At 36.6% G+C, this 16,310-nt stretch overlaps 2 protein-coding genes across 4 annotated transcripts; both read left to right on the top strand.

Moving 5' to 3' along the window:
- Positions 1–269: 269 nt before the first annotated feature.
- On the top strand, positions 270–4,931 carry LOC120347342 (beta-1,3-galactosyltransferase 2-like). Of its 3 annotated transcripts, none has more exons than XM_039417271.2 (7): positions 270–499; positions 1,782–1,833; positions 2,303–2,430; positions 2,702–2,828; positions 3,078–3,321; positions 3,637–3,827; positions 4,234–4,931. In XM_039417271.2, exons 1-7 carry the CDS (start codon positions 396–398, stop codon positions 4,462–4,464), a joined length of 1,077 nt encoding a protein of 358 aa, XP_039273205.2. In that variant the 5' UTR covers positions 270–395; the 3' UTR covers positions 4,465–4,931. The 3 variants fall into 3 exon arrangements, with proteins under 3 accessions (XP_039273205.2, XP_039273204.2, XP_077974231.1); XM_039417270.2 differs by having other exon boundaries at positions 272–499; positions 2,300–2,430; XM_078118105.1 differs by lacking the exon at positions 270–499 and having other exon boundaries at positions 1,802–1,833; positions 2,245–2,430.
- A 6,061-nt stretch (positions 4,932–10,992) lies between these two features.
- Positions 10,993–15,015, top strand: LOC144429648 (fatty acid-binding protein homolog 6-like). Its single transcript, XM_078117819.1, has 6 exons — positions 10,993–11,185; positions 11,275–11,353; positions 12,129–12,304; positions 12,646–12,753; positions 13,035–13,911; positions 14,318–15,015. Exons 2-5 carry the CDS (start codon positions 11,284–11,286, stop codon positions 13,086–13,088), a joined length of 408 nt encoding a protein of 135 aa, XP_077973945.1. The 5' UTR covers positions 10,993–11,185; positions 11,275–11,283; the 3' UTR covers positions 13,089–13,911; positions 14,318–15,015.
- Positions 15,016–16,310: the final 1,295 nt, after the last annotated feature.

The following is a 16,310-nucleotide window of genomic DNA, read 5'->3' as shown; positions in this document are numbered from 1 at the left end:
AAAAGGAATAGATAAGGTATTGCATGAAACCGTAGCTTATCAATATATTATTCTCCGTTGACAATTAATTACAATTTTTTATCTCATATTATCAAATATGCTTGCAAAATTTCTAATGTGCAAAATTGCTGGAGGGGACTATCTGTTATCTCAACCGTAACATTTTTGCTAGAATGCCCGGGGGCTATAGCTGAAAAGGTGCTGCACAGGGGATACGCTTCCGACGATGTAGAACAGCTATAACTTTTAGAGATTAGTGGTCAGCAGTAGTATTTTGATATTGTAGTAGATTACATTCATACATGGTATATATATATGACAAGGGTAATGATATTTGAGACCTAACTGTTGTCTGAGTCGGTGAAGAGTTAAAATTCAAAGGATTCGAAATTCTGATGAAAATACGAGCATCGAATCCCGCACTGCGGAAAATCATTGTGCTTCTTTCCGTTTGTACGTTCGCATCTTTATTCCTTCATTTTGTGTTACTGCCTCAAAGGTTGGTATAGTATTGTACACTTTATTGGTATAATTAGAATAAATAATTTTACGGTTTCTGAAAGTCACAATAAGTAGAAAGGGAACTGTTTAGCCAATTACGGCGGGATTGACTATATTATTCATATCAAGAAATGTATTCAATCAAAAAACTATATATTCCACATTTGGTGATCAACTGGACAAATGCTGAGAGTGATATTATGTCTAGTGCAGGGTGGTCCAAACCCAGGCCCGCGAGCCGCTTGTGGCCCGCCGTCTCATTATCTGTGGCCCGTGTCGCAATATTCGGGGAAACAAAAAAATCAAATTTGATGTTGTTTCGTCATAGAAATTGCTGCCGTATTGTTACATCACTAATGTTAGTAAATTGACTATAGTGTTATGGCTAGATGAGACTACTTGCGCAGTTGTATAGTTTGCTAGGCCAGTCTATATTGTAGACTGGCTTACTTTTCTTGTCGGGAATATATGCTGACAAAATAGGCTTCATAAAACACTAAATATCGAATGAGGAACCTATTAGCCTAGGTTGGTTATGTCTTATAACTAAATATTAATGTAATGGCCGATCAATATAATTTCTGACGGGTGTTTTTTTTGCAACCAGCCTAAACAGTATTACAAAAAATGCTGCCTTTATGTCAAAAAATTTAGTAATTACACTTCTGTACCTTACATTTGGTAATCAATCAATCTGCAGTTATTTGTAAGTGATTTTGTAAACATGAGTTTGAAAAGAAAGCTGACTAATTCAAACAGATTTTTGACTGGATATGGGTGGAGAAATACCACAATGCTTGCTTAATATGTCTGCAAGTTGTGTTGGTGCAATCTAAAACGACATTTTTGCTTTATGACCCTTTCTCCCTTTTGAAGAGTTTGAAGTCTTACGCTAGATATAGCATAGTAAGATTTTTGCATGTTTTAGTAAGTTTTTTGGTGTGTTTTACGTTTCTTAGCTTGATAAATATTGATCAATGTGTTTAAACCATAACAGTGTTCGTTTTCTACTGCACTGTTTACCTATTCTTGGCAGTATTGTGGCCCGCGAACAATACAAAAATAATAGTGTGGCCCGCGAAGACGACAATCTTGAACCACCCTGGTCTAGCGTATTAACATATAATGCGTCGTTTCTTATTCACCAAGTCGCCCTTTCATTCCAGCACGTAGATATCGATAAATATATAATTGATAATTTCACCTAAGCTGTTGTTAACACATAAATACAAATGTCGTATTTTCCATGAACTTTTCTCGAAATTCTTCATTAATTGCAGGTATTTGAAGAATTTGAAATCCGAAAGTTCAAAAGAATATACGAAATCCAAGGTATGCAGAAAAAGGAAAAATATTAGAAATATATCTTCAGGTTTTTGCTTCACTAAAATTTACTGCACAGAACGGGCAGTTTGATTTGAAATTTTTTCTATGTATATCACAGGCATAAAATTCTGTCGTATGAACATCCCCCTGAAATTATCCATTTAACGTAGTTATATTAGTACATTTATCGGTACTCCCGTAGTGTGTGTACCAGGTTAGGGCTAGGCCATAATTGCCTGCCCATAGGTTTCAGTCCCTTTACACATTTTGATGTGAAGTAGGCGAACAAAATTAGTTACCTCCATATTGGTACACACACTTCTATAGAGCGCCTATTCACCGATGGTGGTCCGATATACAATTGTAGGTTGTTATCTACTCCTTTTACCCGACGGACACAGTACCTGTCTATTTTAGCGTTTCCGTTACATGATCTACGATGTCACAAACGAATTTTCCAATTCTAATTCAGAAGGAATCAAATACTGCAGTAAAAATACCAGAGGAATATCTCCAGAATTTTTCAAATATATCACCACACGATTATAAGTATATTATCAGGCCAGATACTGAGAAGATATGCTCATACAGACAACCAGAAAGGTATGGAGAAAGCCATAGCGCATTTTTAAACCGTCGGCACCAACCGCCATAATTGGGGAGTACCATTTATTCAAATAATAATGCCTAATTTCCCCACAATAACAGTAGTAATAAAAATGAATAAACAAAACTTTTGAGAGTATGAAATAGCTTGCTGTGTGAAAACTTAACAGGTGCAATTACTGCTATCAAATTCTCCTGTTTCATCGATCCCTAAGGATTTTGAGGAACGTTACTCTCTTTCTCGTATACTAAGAACATTTATATTTAGGTTGAATGAAGGAAATTCAAAAAAACGTCTCTTGATCCTATTCATTGTTCACAGTAAGGCTGAACATTTTGAACATAGAAATGCAATTCGTGAAACATGGGGCTCAATTGCAAAAAGATTGACACAGGTATACTCACGAACGTTTACTGATATTCAAAATTTCAGGCAATTCTGGATTTATTCGATGCTTCTTTATTCCCCATTACTATTATTCCACTCATCTCTTATCCCTTCCATTTCACGACTTGCTTTTTCTCCTGTCACACTGTTTGAAATTCCATATCGACTTAGCTATTTATCTTCACATCATTCTCCTTATTTCTCCTTTTTCATTCTATATTTTTCCGTAAACCCTTAACATATTTTTCCATTTTAGGTTGTGTTTTTGCTCGGTGACCCAAAGAATGTCACATTGCAGGGTATGGTAAATGATGAAAATCGGAAATTTGGTGATCTCGTACAAGAAGATTTTTTTGAAACATATCGGAATATAACTTTAAAAAATATTATGGGTTTGAAATGGGCTTCACAACGTTGCCCACATGCAAAATATGTAGTCAAGACAGACGACGATATGTTCGTCAATTCAAAGATGCTGATTTCAACTTTAATCAATTCAAGTAAGCTTTAGCTAAACTTGATATTGTTAAAATTACTCGGTCGATTGGTCTGATACTTTTATATCTTATCTTTTTTCATTTTATCAACAATTGATATTTACTGATATATACAAATAATTATATGGGAATATACTAACGTAGCACAACGGACGGGTTCTGGCCCGTTCCGTTGTTTTCACCTATTACTCATGCCAGCATTAAAACGGGACCCTTTTTGATTCACGATTTTGAAATGGGTTCTATTTGAATAATTGACCATAATTTTACTATCATGGTTTCTTAAATTGAAATTATCCTGTTTGTTCTTTTTCATAGGGCTTCCGAAGAAAGATTTAATAATCTGCAAAATCCATTTCTTCAAAAATGTACCCAGAGAAGGAAAGTATGTTATTGCAAGATCTTTATACGAAGAAGATTACTGGCCTTCGTTTTGTTTCGGTGGATGTTGGATCGCATCAATGGACGTCGTTCGGCGTTTGTTCGACGTTTCACTGAAAACGAAGCAGGTAAGTACGATGACATGTCAATGTAGAGTCAACAGTTTAGCGTCAGAAAATTGATAGACATAGTTTGAAAATGAACGATTTTTAAGTCCTAACAAAATATCAATAAAAGCGATAAATATACTCAAAACACAAGAACAATATATTGAACTCTTATATGTGAAACACATGTTATCACTTGCGATAACGGTCATTGTTAGCAGGTTGTTTGTAAACACTTTATAGTATTGGATTTCTTAATTTTAATGGAAGTACGCAAAATTTCAAGAGTAAATAAAGAGCAAACTTTTCTAGACATCCGTTTCCCCATCAAAACATTTTGTCATTGTCTGACGTCAAGTTAGAATTAACCATTCTACAATTTAGTTGGAAACGCAAATAAATCATAATACTATCCTTTTTTTTACAGATCTACCTCGATGACGTCTACGTTACCGGTATATTACGAACAAAGTTATCGATTCCATTGAATTATATATCTAGGGCATATATGATATTTTGTCACACCAGGGGAAATCACACAATGGTACGAAAAATGTGGAATGACATGGAAGCTAGTAGGATTAACAAAATGTCCATAGATGGGATACAAAGACAAAATGAACCTTATGTCAAATTTTGGGCGAGATGCTTTACTTGATATGATTGCGTTATGATGTTTAAGTTATAGATGAGCACCCGCGTGTGAATTATAACATCAAGAATGAAATTAGTTTCAGAATTGCACGGGATATTTCAAAAACGTTTATCCTTTCTATAGATGTCATATTGACTAAACGGACCTCCTGAAGTATGCGCACCATGATGGCGCACAACCTGAACTCAGGTTCTGTACCAGGTTAAGGTTATGCGACATATTGGTGCGCATACTTCAGAAGTACCGACCAAACTAATCATGTTTGCTCGTGAATATTGTCTTTTGTCGAAATATTATCGATGCCGATTCTGATCAAAAAGCAATTGACTTATAAAATTGTGGCTTACCATTATAAAACTTCACTGTGTTCATTGTAAAAAATATGATTTATAGAGTTCATTTATATGTAATATGATTTGATATATCTTATTTTAAAGTAAAGAACTGTTGAATAAATTATCCATATCATTCATTGGTCTATAATAAATAGCACAATAGGTTTCTCACTGTTTATAAAGGATGAATCACAGTGCTTACATACGACTTTTACCTAGTACAGCGATTAAATGAAGCGCAATTTCTGCACTATCCGTTGCGTCAAGCTGAGCTTTTGGTAAAAGGTTCAAATTTTACATTTAACCTGATTCAGACGATCAATCTTGCCCAATTTGTATACCCATTTTTATTTAAGTCTAAAGACCCCAAAATTTATTAAATATATCGATTATTATATATCATTGCAAAGGTCTTTTCAAGATCTTTACGCTAGATGTCACTGGAGGACCGTAAACGAAAAGCCATTCCGATGACGTCGCTTCAAACGCGGAAAATTGAAGAGAAAAATTTACATGCCTGGTATTCAGTCAACTGTGAACAGCGTGTTCTCGCATCTTACTTGTTTATGTCTTTACAGTTCGCTGCGCTTTGTTACTACGATTCTGTCAACACAAGACTGGTGTGTTTTGAGCGAGTAATACGCCTGTCGTGAACGAAATTGTCATTCGGCTCAGTTGAGTCTGAGCGATCGATTAGACCTAACGCTGCCTTATCGTCTGTGATAATATCACTCCCTTATATTTCGTGTATAAAAACATTGCTATTTTGCTGGCATAACATATATTTTATTTACAAATACTATAACGGACAAACAAAATAACAAAAACTGTACATGAAATTATAAAGGTTACAAATACGATAACTGAAAAACAAATACTTTACATAAAATTATAAAGGTTTGCTCTGTGAAGGTATCACATGGAAGAGAAAGGGCGTGATTATCGCCAAAATTCTTTCTTTGTGTGCCATTGCGTAAAGCAATCTTTTCCGCGAGCTACACAAAGATGTACGCCACATTCTCGACAAATTACGCGCGATCTCGTAACATATTTAGGGCCACCCCTTCTCTGCTTATGGGATTCTTTCACAGAGCAAACCTTGCAGATTCGCAAGGCATTTTGAAATGACGGCAAATAAAGCCCTACATTTTGAAGTCTTAGTTCACGTTGTTCACTAGAGCGACGTGGTGGCACGCGAACGGTCCTGAAATCACCCAACAATTTCGTGACCAAATCTTTTCGCCATTCTAATGGCACGAATTTTTTCCTTTCATTTTCAGGCAAAATAGCCTTCGCCACCACGATACTGTTATGTAACGCTACTTCGATTAGGTAAAAAAAAATACGTCTGTACCATGTTTTGGAACGTCTTCCAATGTTATAGTACTTTCGCATAGCGTCATTGAAATCCACCCCGCCCATATAATTATTATAATCATGTAGAAGAGGTGGACATGGCATGTCTTGCGATGGCATGCCACGCCCACCCCTTCTTTTCACAGTTCTGAGTTCCATTGGAACATCTGGCTCGTAATCAGGCTTGTGAATTGTTGATAAAAAATATACCGGCCTGTTGTCAAGCCACGATTGACAGAGAAGCTCGTGGGCCATTGTCCATTCACTGTCACCTCTTCTATGAGTTCTTTTTGTAAGTACAACTTCGCTTGGAAAGTTTTTTCTTCCCAAGCGCATTGTACCACATGCATAAACATTGTTTTCGTATAACTTTCTAAAAAGTTCTGTTGACGTATAAAAGTTATCTACGTATAGGTGGTAACCCTTATCTAGGAACGGATCAATTAGATCGTATACCACCCTAGATGCTAATCCCACTTCTTGAACTCGTGGATCCTTGCCAGTATAAATTTGGAATTTGGAAACATACCCTGTTTTCGATTCTGCCAAAACCCAGACTTTTATTCCAAATCTAACACGTTTTGAGGGTATAAATTGCCGAAAGCTTATTCTACCTTTGAATGGTATCATTGATTCATCAATTGCTATATATTTGTCTGGGGTATAAACTGAAAGGAACGTGGGTTCCACAAGTTCAAGAAGTGGTCGAATCTTATAGAGTCTATCTCTTAGTGCAGGGGTCGGGAACCCATGGCTCGCGAGCCATATATGGCTCTTTTGGTGACGGCATATGGCTCCCAGAAAAATCTAATATTCTAAGACTAAGCTTACTATTGTTACGAGATTTCAAACACTTTTATAGCCAATTTTGGCAGGAAATTCCCAATACGTTTGAGAACGCGCGCCCAGCAGATGTCTATGTTACGAAAGATTATGACAGACAGGCATTGTGACAAACAAGGGGATTCTGGAAACATATATTGTGACATCACAAAGCGATAGAGTTTTAAAAACACTACGGAGATGCCTAAACGAAAAAGGGTGATGAGTACCGTATCAATCAATCAATCTTTTATTTGTCAACACAAAAAACAAGCATATAGAAAACTGTTACAATAAATGAAATATACTGATCATGTTAATTGTGTGACTGGAGTCGCGAGGGACCTATAAAGGTCTTCAAGCAGCGACACCTAGCTGATGCAGGTTAGTATAAAAAAGTAACTAAATAAGACACAACTACTGAATACCAGTAGTTGCGGCAGTATACATAATTGAGGCTACTGTGCAGATTATTTAACAAAATAAATGTATAACTATCACGAGAGAATGCACTGAAGAGAGAAAATGAGAGGACAACAAGAAAAAATAAAGGAAAACTTAGAGAGAATGCAAATTGCACAAAATATTTCTAACAAGTACAATTTTGAAAACTTATATACAAATGAAAAGAGTGAAAATTACCACTCTGATTAAGTTACAGCGAATAATATATTGCAAACAATACCGGTACGGTATCCTATTATACGTGTATAAAACTTGCAATAAGGGGGATAAAATATGACGAGAAAAAAAACGGTCATAGTATTTGTAAATAACAGTAAACATACCGTAGATTTCAACTTGGGCTGCAAGTGAGCAACCGTTCAAGGCCCGCAGCGACTACATGCAGCATCAGAAATCACATTAAATGTATATTGACATTGTATGTGTTGACTTTTGAGTAAACATTTCAGGCCTGATTAAGTGAAGAAATGTTATATGGCTCGCACGGAAATGCAATTGAAAATATGTATATTTTATGGCTCTCTTGACCAAAAAGGTTCCCGACCCCTGTCTTAGTGGGTCCTGCGGCGATGGGGATTTGGATTCATCACAGAAGTGAAGGTATTTCCATAAAAGTTTGAAGCGATCTCTTGGTATTATTTTGTTTGGTGTGGGCCAGTCGAAAATCCAGTTCTTCTTCTGCCAGTACATGGTCAATTGTGGCATTCTTATTAGGCCCATGATAATAATTAGGCCAAGGAATGCTTTCACTTCTTCCGCGGTCGTCGGTTTCCACGTCTGGCTGCCTCCAGAAGCTGCAATCTTCCGCTCGGCATTGAGATTTGTCATCTCGACAATTAGTGCGATAACATTTGCGGTAATAAATTGTGAAAAGACATCCAAACTTGTAGTGTGGGGGGGGGGAAATCGTTTTTGTACCCCTATTCTCTCGGAAAATGGACGCATCACACGGGGATTTACCACCTTCTGCCAGTTTAGTTGTGGACCTGATGGGGTTGTGGTTCTCGTTCTTCCTCGCTGTCGACCTGCCACTGCTCTTCTTCGACGGCTTCTCTGCGAACCACGAACATTGCGGGCTGGCGCATTCGAAGGGCCGGGTACGTCTGAATCTGAGCTCTCCTCATATTCGCTCTCAGATTGTGCCTCTAATACATCGACTTCGTCGCCTGAACTTTCCATTTCACCAATGACTTCATCGTCATCCTCTATTTCGTCTAAGCGTCTCAAAGCTTCAATTGAATCGAAAAATCGTCTAGTCGTCATCGTTGCAAGTAATGTAATACTTTGTTATAAGTTTCTCATCATTTTATCTTGACTCGTAAACAATGCTCTGCTTTTTACGAGATGAGCACCCGCTGTTTTACTAAAGCTAAATGTGTCGTCAATCAATAGTGTCTTGCTGAGTGTAATGTCTTCGCTTCATCACTTTCTGATGTCATATGTAGGCCATTGTTTATTTTGAGGTCATAGAGAATTAGTTTCCATGTTCATGCAACAATAGAACGAACATGAATCATGTAAGGGCATTCACGGCATAGAGCCACATTTCCGTCAGTCGCGCTAGATAGTGCCTTTTGCCGTATATATGTCAATCGGTAGAGCGTCATGCTGAGACGATGTAATGCGGTCCATGCAAAGCATGTGTCGTCGTTTTATCACGTCCAGATGTCAAAAGTAGGTCGTTGTATGGCGCGAAGTCCATTATTTTTGAAGTCGTAGAAATTAGTTTTGTATTTTATGTAACAATAACATAAGCATGAATCACGCGAGAACATTTTTTTTGTTATTTTGGTACTCCTGAAGAATGTGCTAAAAGATGTCACACAACCTGTGAAAATTGTAAGGTTGTGCGTCATCGTGTTCACATAAAGCCGTTATTTTTTGGCTTTCAATTGTCGTATCAAGCTTGATCTGGTATTGTCAGGTAGGTAATCGAAGAAACTTCAAAATAAAACCCCAACCGACATTCTAAACCTAGGTCACGTGATTTTATATTCAAATTTGCGCTAATGAGCCAGTTAGCCCCTATAAGGTTTGCCATGCTAGCATTAGGAAAACTTCAAATAACATCATTATTGTGGGAGAAATATATATATATACAAACACACTTGAAGATAACATTTAAAGATTTGGATAATGTGTGTTGAAATATATTGCCTCAGAGCTCCAAAAGTATTTTGAGCCTATAGTCTTTATTTTGCTCTACTCACAATTCAGTGATAGAGAATATACAGTGTGACCTCAGTAGTCGAACGACAAGATATTCGATCAACTTGGTAGTCGACCAAAAAATCTAGTTAATTAAAAATGCTGCGGTACTCGGGTAGAAACGGAACCGCCACAAGGTGCGCAATTTTTGATGACGTCATCGCACACACAAAAACGAATCCAATAGAGACAAAAGAAATTTGCTCAAACGTACAGTGACTGATACAATTTTTTTTAAATTTTCAGTTTTAAAATGTTTGATCCTTATTACGTACACATTCAATTAATTACTTTTATTTAGGTAGACGTTTTGTTAATAATTTGGGTAATTTGTAATGCGTAAGAACGAATTAAATTATTCAACATTGTTTCTCATGGCAAAACTTTGATTTAATTTCCTTGTGAAGTGGAATTCTTTTGCACAAAGCAGTGGTCGCAACCCTTCTCTGTGCCGCGGACTGATTTCAAAACAGAAAATTGTTGCGAACCGACCAGTCGCCAGCAAAATCATCCACCCTGGAATTATGGAACAATGTAGTCTGTTCTGCAGTCGCGGTATTGACGCTTAAAAGCATTTTATTTTTTACAGTTATAAGCCCATCGTTCCGATGTCAGATTCTGCAGATGGTGTTAAACCGTTTCAAAATAGATTTTAATTTCTACTCATTATAATTTGCAATATTCAAACTGTCGAGCGTCAAGTTTCAGTGACAAACTTAGCTGCTACTATAGATTCGCTCTACTTTGTAGCTTATCGAACCTAATTCCTGACCTCACGTTTTTATTTAACTTGCTAATCTATCACAATATTTAACTGCAGGATGTTAAAAATCAGGTGATCAAGTTTCATTTTCATATGACGTCCGGTATAACGTGTGTCTTACGTTACGTTACGAAAATATTACGCTACATTATCTAAACCAGAAACGCACAAGGTCCGGCAAAGAATACTCGACCACTGGCATAGAGTATTCTAATCAACGCTATTTGTAGAATTATTTGACTTTTCCCCGTAGGCAGTCGGTAAAATATACTAAAGTAATTACTACTTGTGATCAATGTTTGATGGTAACTTCACGCGAAGCAGCAAACGATATAGACTTCATTAAATTAAAATATCTAAAGAAAATTTAGGTCCATAATATTCTGGATACTGTTTTGGTTTGATATCGCTATTTTATCTTCTGTTCATTAGCGAACAAACTTTGCATCAATTACGTGTGCTGGCATGGAAACTAGGTGCGTAGTTTTGATGTGTAGTGAGGCGCAAACAGCGCCTGTATTTCTACGTTTTACGAAGGAAGATATGCTTTCTTATGGCGCAATCCAGCTATTTTAGGCCTACTATCGCAACACGACAAACGCATAACGAAGGTTTCTCCGCCTTTGTTTAACTTAGTTATTACTGAAGTATGACTATACTGACATCAGACGTTCAATCATTTACTAATTTCACCGAGATATCGCTAAGCGGATCACGGTTTTCCGTCATTCTTGATTAGCTTGTACTTAGATTTGGACCGCTGTTTAACTATAGAGTAAGTTGCGAACACTATTTCAGGCTTTTTGTGCTATCAGTAATTGCAACAAGCATAATATAGAACATCGCACTGCGTTTTTCCAGCAGTAATTTAAAATGGAAGCTATAGTAGGAGAGTGGGTGTTGGAAGAAAATGAGAATTTTGATGGAATGCTAAAGGAGTTGGGTAAGACTTTGTAGACCAATGAATAATATTCTATATAATGTCGTGGGGTGTGGCGATTGAAATTAGTTATTATACCGCGTGAAATGGAATTTCTCTTAACGTCGCTGGCTACTCCTGCGTGTTATATGAATTACGCTATAACCAAACACTGTGAAAGTAATCTTTGCTCTACGAACAATCGCATGGTATACTGAATCGGAAATTTACACTATACACACAGTCCGCTTAATCTAATAGTATTTTCAGCAAGTACAGACTAGTTATGTACAAGTATACGGTACCAGACGTCTTAACATGCATGAATGAGCACGTAATTGCGTAACTTCGAAAACCGCCGGTGCCGGTAACAGCGCGCTAGATTGATTTGCTGAACCCATTAAATCCGATAGTTAGGTCGTGATTTATTGTATTGTGTTTATTGTTCACCGGTTCCAGCCATGAACTGCAAAGAAAACCATTTGAAATAATTGAAATGTTAAGTATCATCGATTTTAAGAGTAACGAATGACGAAAATATTGGTTCAGTGCAAATGTAAATTTTGTTGTTGGTAGGAATTGGTGTAAAATAATTTTTAAATTATGCGTGGAACTTTAATTTTTGGTATATAGTTCGGTGGAATAATATATGTCTCGTCCTTTGTCCCCTGTTACTCTTAGTATGGTACCGTTATGAAACAGAATATTGAAGTGCTTCAATAGCAACCCTAAGCCTCCTTATTATATTGTAAGTGTGCTTTCCGTATAACTATGTAATTACTTGTCTCGTGTTTCTCAGGCGTGAATGCGATTGAACGAGCTATTGCAGTGCGTCTGACAACATACGCTGAAATAAGGAAAAAGACTGACGATGAATACGAACTGAAAACAGTCACAGGTCCAGTGCGAAAGACGAGGCAGATGAAATTTGGTGTGGAGTTTGAAGATGATGCGCCCACTGGAGGGAAAATGTCGGTAAGAAATTTGTAACATAGCATTCTGTAAGAATAGCATGAGCTCTTTTCACGGTATGCTAATTATATTTATAATACTATTTCGTTCAATTTATCTTGTGTTAATGTTAACTGATAATACGGATCCCAACGACTAACATACACGGATCCTAATAGAAAGTAAACGTGGAAAATGATTTGCAGTTCAATAACCTAGTACCCCTTAACTTGCTTTCATTGCAAACATTATTTGAATGAAAAAAAATCGTAGCTTGGAGAATTTTAAAGCGATTTGGTGCATTTTACCACACCGGAATTTCAAATGTTTCATAACATTTACTGGTGTCGTTATAATATTTGAAGGGTTCATGGAAACTTGAAAATGGACGGATGGTTGGAACTTTTTTTTTCAACAAAGATAAAAGGAAAATGACTATAGAACGATACAATGAAGACGATAAACTAATTGAGGTAAGATGATTAGAAAAATACTTCGCAAACTTCCTCCACAAGGAGGTAATAAATGCGTCAAAAGCCACCGGGTTGTAATTCCTTCAGATTATACGATTGAGACGAGGCATGCTACTCAATAACGAAATGCACATTGCAAATAAAAAAGGGAACTATCAAAAATACTGGTTTTGTTATTTCGTCTTACTATTGTATCTAACAAGAGCAATTCCGCCCATTGTTATTAGACTGTGGCGTTACCGATAATGTCGACCGATGAAATCAATTATTATTCTTTGCAGATAATGACGGTTGGGAAGGAGTCGTCAAAAAGAACCTTTAAAAGGAAGAAATAACAAAATCTTGATCTCATGTTTAGAGTTCTTCAACGCATGAAACACACCACGTATTCATGTTATTGCTATTCGCCTTATTAATCTTGTTATTCAACTAACATATAATTGAATCGCCTCCTCTTTCTACTCAAGGTGTCGATACCGATTTTGTAGACCAATGCTATACATTTTTGACGACTTACGACTTACATGGTAATTGACCCACGCACTACTTTCAACGCAAGTTTAAGATAAGCCCCTCCAAGTGCATAGGTACTTGTAGAGGTCGCATTCGACTGGTCCGTCGTTGATCGATCGAGACTCCGACTTATATTGTGCTTATCTTTAGCTAAACTTGATATTGTTAAAATTACTCGGTCGATTGGTCTGATACTTTTATATCTTATCTTTTTTCATTTTATCAACAATTGATATTTACTGATATATACAAATAATTATATGGGAATATACTAACGTAGCACAACGGACGGGTTCTGGCCCGTTCCGTTGTTTTCACCTATTACTCATGCCAGCATTAAAACGGGACCCTTTTTGATTCACGATTTTGAAATGGGTTCTATTTGAATAATTGACCATAATTTTACTATCATGGTTTCTTAAATTGAAATTATCCTGTTTGTTCTTTTTCATAGGGCTTCCGAAGAAAGATTTAATAATCTGCAAAATCCATTTCTTCAAAAATGTACCCAGAGAAGGAAAGTATGTTATTGCAAGATCTTTATACGAAGAAGATTACTGGCCTTCGTTTTGTTTCGGTGGATGTTGGATCGCATCAATGGACGTCGTTCGGCGTTTGTTCGACGTTTCACTGAAAACGAAGCAGGTAAGTACGATGACATGTCAATGTAGAGTCAACAGTTTAGCGTCAGAAAATTGATAGACATAGTTTGAAAATGAACGATTTTTAAGTCCTAACAAAATATCAATAAAAGCGATAAATATACTCAAAACACAAGAACAATATATTGAACTCTTATATGTGAAACACATGTTATCACTTGCGATAACGGTCATTGTTAGCAGGTTGTTTGTAAACACTTTATAGTATTGGATTTCTTAATTTTAATGGAAGTACGCAAAATTTCAAGAGTAAATAAAGAGCAAACTTTTCTAGACATCCGTTTCCCCATCAAAACATTTTGTCATTGTCTGACGTCAAGTTAGAATTAACCATTCTACAATTTAGTTGGAAACGCAAATAAATCATAATACTATCCTTTTTTTTACAGATCTACCTCGATGACGTCTACGTTACCGGTATATTACGAACAAAGTTATCGATTCCATTGAATTATATATCTAGGGCATATATGATATTTTGTCACACCAGGGGAAATCACACAATGGTACGAAAAATGTGGAATGACATGGAAGCTAGTAGGATTAACAAAATGTCCATAGATGGGATACAAAGACAAAATGAACCTTATGTCAAATTTTGGGCGAGATGCTTTACTTGATATGATTGCGTTATGATGTTTAAGTTATAGATGAGCACCCGCGTGTGAATTATAACATCAAGAATGAAATTAGTTTCAGAATTGCACGGGATATTTCAAAAACGTTTATCCTTTCTATAGATGTCATATTGACTAAACGGACCTCCTGAAGTATGCGCACCATGATGGCGCACAACCTGAACTCAGGTTCTGTACCAGGTTAAGGTTATGCGACATATTGGTGCGCATACTTCAGAAGTACCGACCAAACTAATCATGTTTGCTCGTGAATATTGTCTTTTGTCGAAATATTATCGATGCCGATTCTGATCAAAAAGCAATTGACTTATAAAATTGTGGCTTACCATTATAAAACTTCACTGTGTTCATTGTAAAAAATATGATTTATAGAGTTCATTTATATGTAATATGATTTGATATATCTTATTTTAAAGTAAAGAACTGTTGAATAAATTATCCATATCATTCATTGGTCTATAATAAATAGCACAATAGGTTTCTCACTGTTTATAAAGGATGAATCACAGTGCTTACATACGACTTTTACCTAGTACAGCGATTAAATGAAGCGCAATTTCTGCACTATCCGTTGCGTCAAGCTGAGCTTTTGGTAAAAGGTTCAAATTTTACATTTAACCTGATTCAGACGATCAATCTTGCCCAATTTGTATACCCATTTTTATTTAAGTCTAAAGACCCCAAAATTTATTAAATATATCGATTATTATATATCATTGCAAAGGTCTTTTCAAGATCTTTACGCTAGATGTCACTGGAGGACCGTAAACGAAAAGCCATTCCGATGACGTCGCTTCAAACGCGGGAAATTGAAGAGAAAAATTTACATGCCTGGTATTCAGTCAACTGTGAACAGCGTGTTCTCGCATCTTACTTGTTTATGTCTTTACAGTTCGCTGCGCTTTGTTACTACGATTCTGTCAACACAAGACTGGTGTGTTTTGAGCGAGTAATACGCCTGTCGTGAACGAAATTGTCATTCGGCTCAGTTGAGTCTGAGCGATCGATTAGACCTAACGCTGCCTTATCGTCTGTGATAATATCACTCCCTTATATTTCGTGTATAAAAACATTGCTATTTTGCTGGCATAACATATATTTTATTTACAAATACTATAACGGACAAACAAAATAACAAAAACTGTACATGAAATTATAAAGGTTACAAATACGATAACTGAAAAACAAATACTTTACATAAAATTATAAAGGTTTGCTCTGTGAAGGTATCACATGGAAGAGAAAGGGCGTGATTATCGCCAAAATTCTTTCTTTGTGTGCCATTGCGTAAAGCAATCTTTTCCGCGAGCTACACAAAGATGTACGCCACATTCTCGACAAATTACGCGCGATCTCGTAACATATTTAGGGCCACCCCTTCTCTGCTTATGGGATTCTTTCACAGAGCAAACCTTGCAGATTCGCAAGGCATTTTGAAATGACGGCAAATAAAGCCCTACATTTTGAAGTCTTAGTTCACGTTGTTCACTAGAGCGACGTGGTGGCACGCGAACGGTCCTGAAATCACCCAACAATTTCGTGACCAAATCTTTTCGCCATTCTAATGGCACGAATTTTTTCCTTTCATTTTCAGGCAAAATAGCCTTCGCCACCACGATACTGTTATGTAACGCTACTTCGATTAGGTAAAAAAAAATACGTCTGTACCATGTTTTGGAACGTCTTCCAATGTTATAGTACTTTCGCATAGCGTCATTGAAATCCACCCCGCCCATATAATTAT

This window comes from Styela clava, chromosome 11 (assembly GCF_964204865.1).
Source record: "Styela clava chromosome 11, kaStyClav1.hap1.2, whole genome shotgun sequence".
In the NCBI taxonomy this organism is placed as follows: Eukaryota; Metazoa; Chordata; class Ascidiacea; order Stolidobranchia; family Styelidae; genus Styela; species Styela clava.
The sequence above is the reverse complement of the archived record's forward strand: the minus strand, read 5'-3'. Positions and strand labels throughout refer to the sequence as shown.

What these genes read in the sequence shown, in the direction of transcription:
- LOC144429648 (XM_078117819.1), top strand. Translation starts at nt 11,284, where the DNA reads ATGGAAGCTATAGTAGGAGAGTGGGTGTTGGAAGAAAATGAGAATTTT. An exon ending in CCACTGGAGGGAAAATGTCG is followed by an intron (nt 12,305 to 12,645) that starts GTAAGAAATTTG and finishes TAATATTTGAAG; the next exon opens with GGTTCATGGAAACTTGAAAA. An exon ending in AAGACGATAAACTAATTGAG is followed by an intron (nt 12,754 to 13,034) that starts GTAAGATGATTA and finishes TATTCTTTGCAG; the next exon opens with ATAATGACGGTTGGGAAGGA.
- LOC120347342 (XM_039417270.2), top strand. Translation starts at nt 396, where the DNA reads ATGAAAATACGAGCATCGAATCCCGCACTGCGGAAAATCATTGTGCTT. An exon ending in TCATACAGACAACCAGAAAG is followed by an intron (nt 2,431 to 2,701) that starts GTATGGAGAAAG and finishes ATTTATATTTAG; the next exon opens with GTTGAATGAAGGAAATTCAA. An exon ending in TTTCACTGAAAACGAAGCAG is followed by an intron (nt 3,828 to 4,233) that starts GTAAGTACGATG and finishes TTTTTTTTACAG; the next exon opens with ATCTACCTCGATGACGTCTA.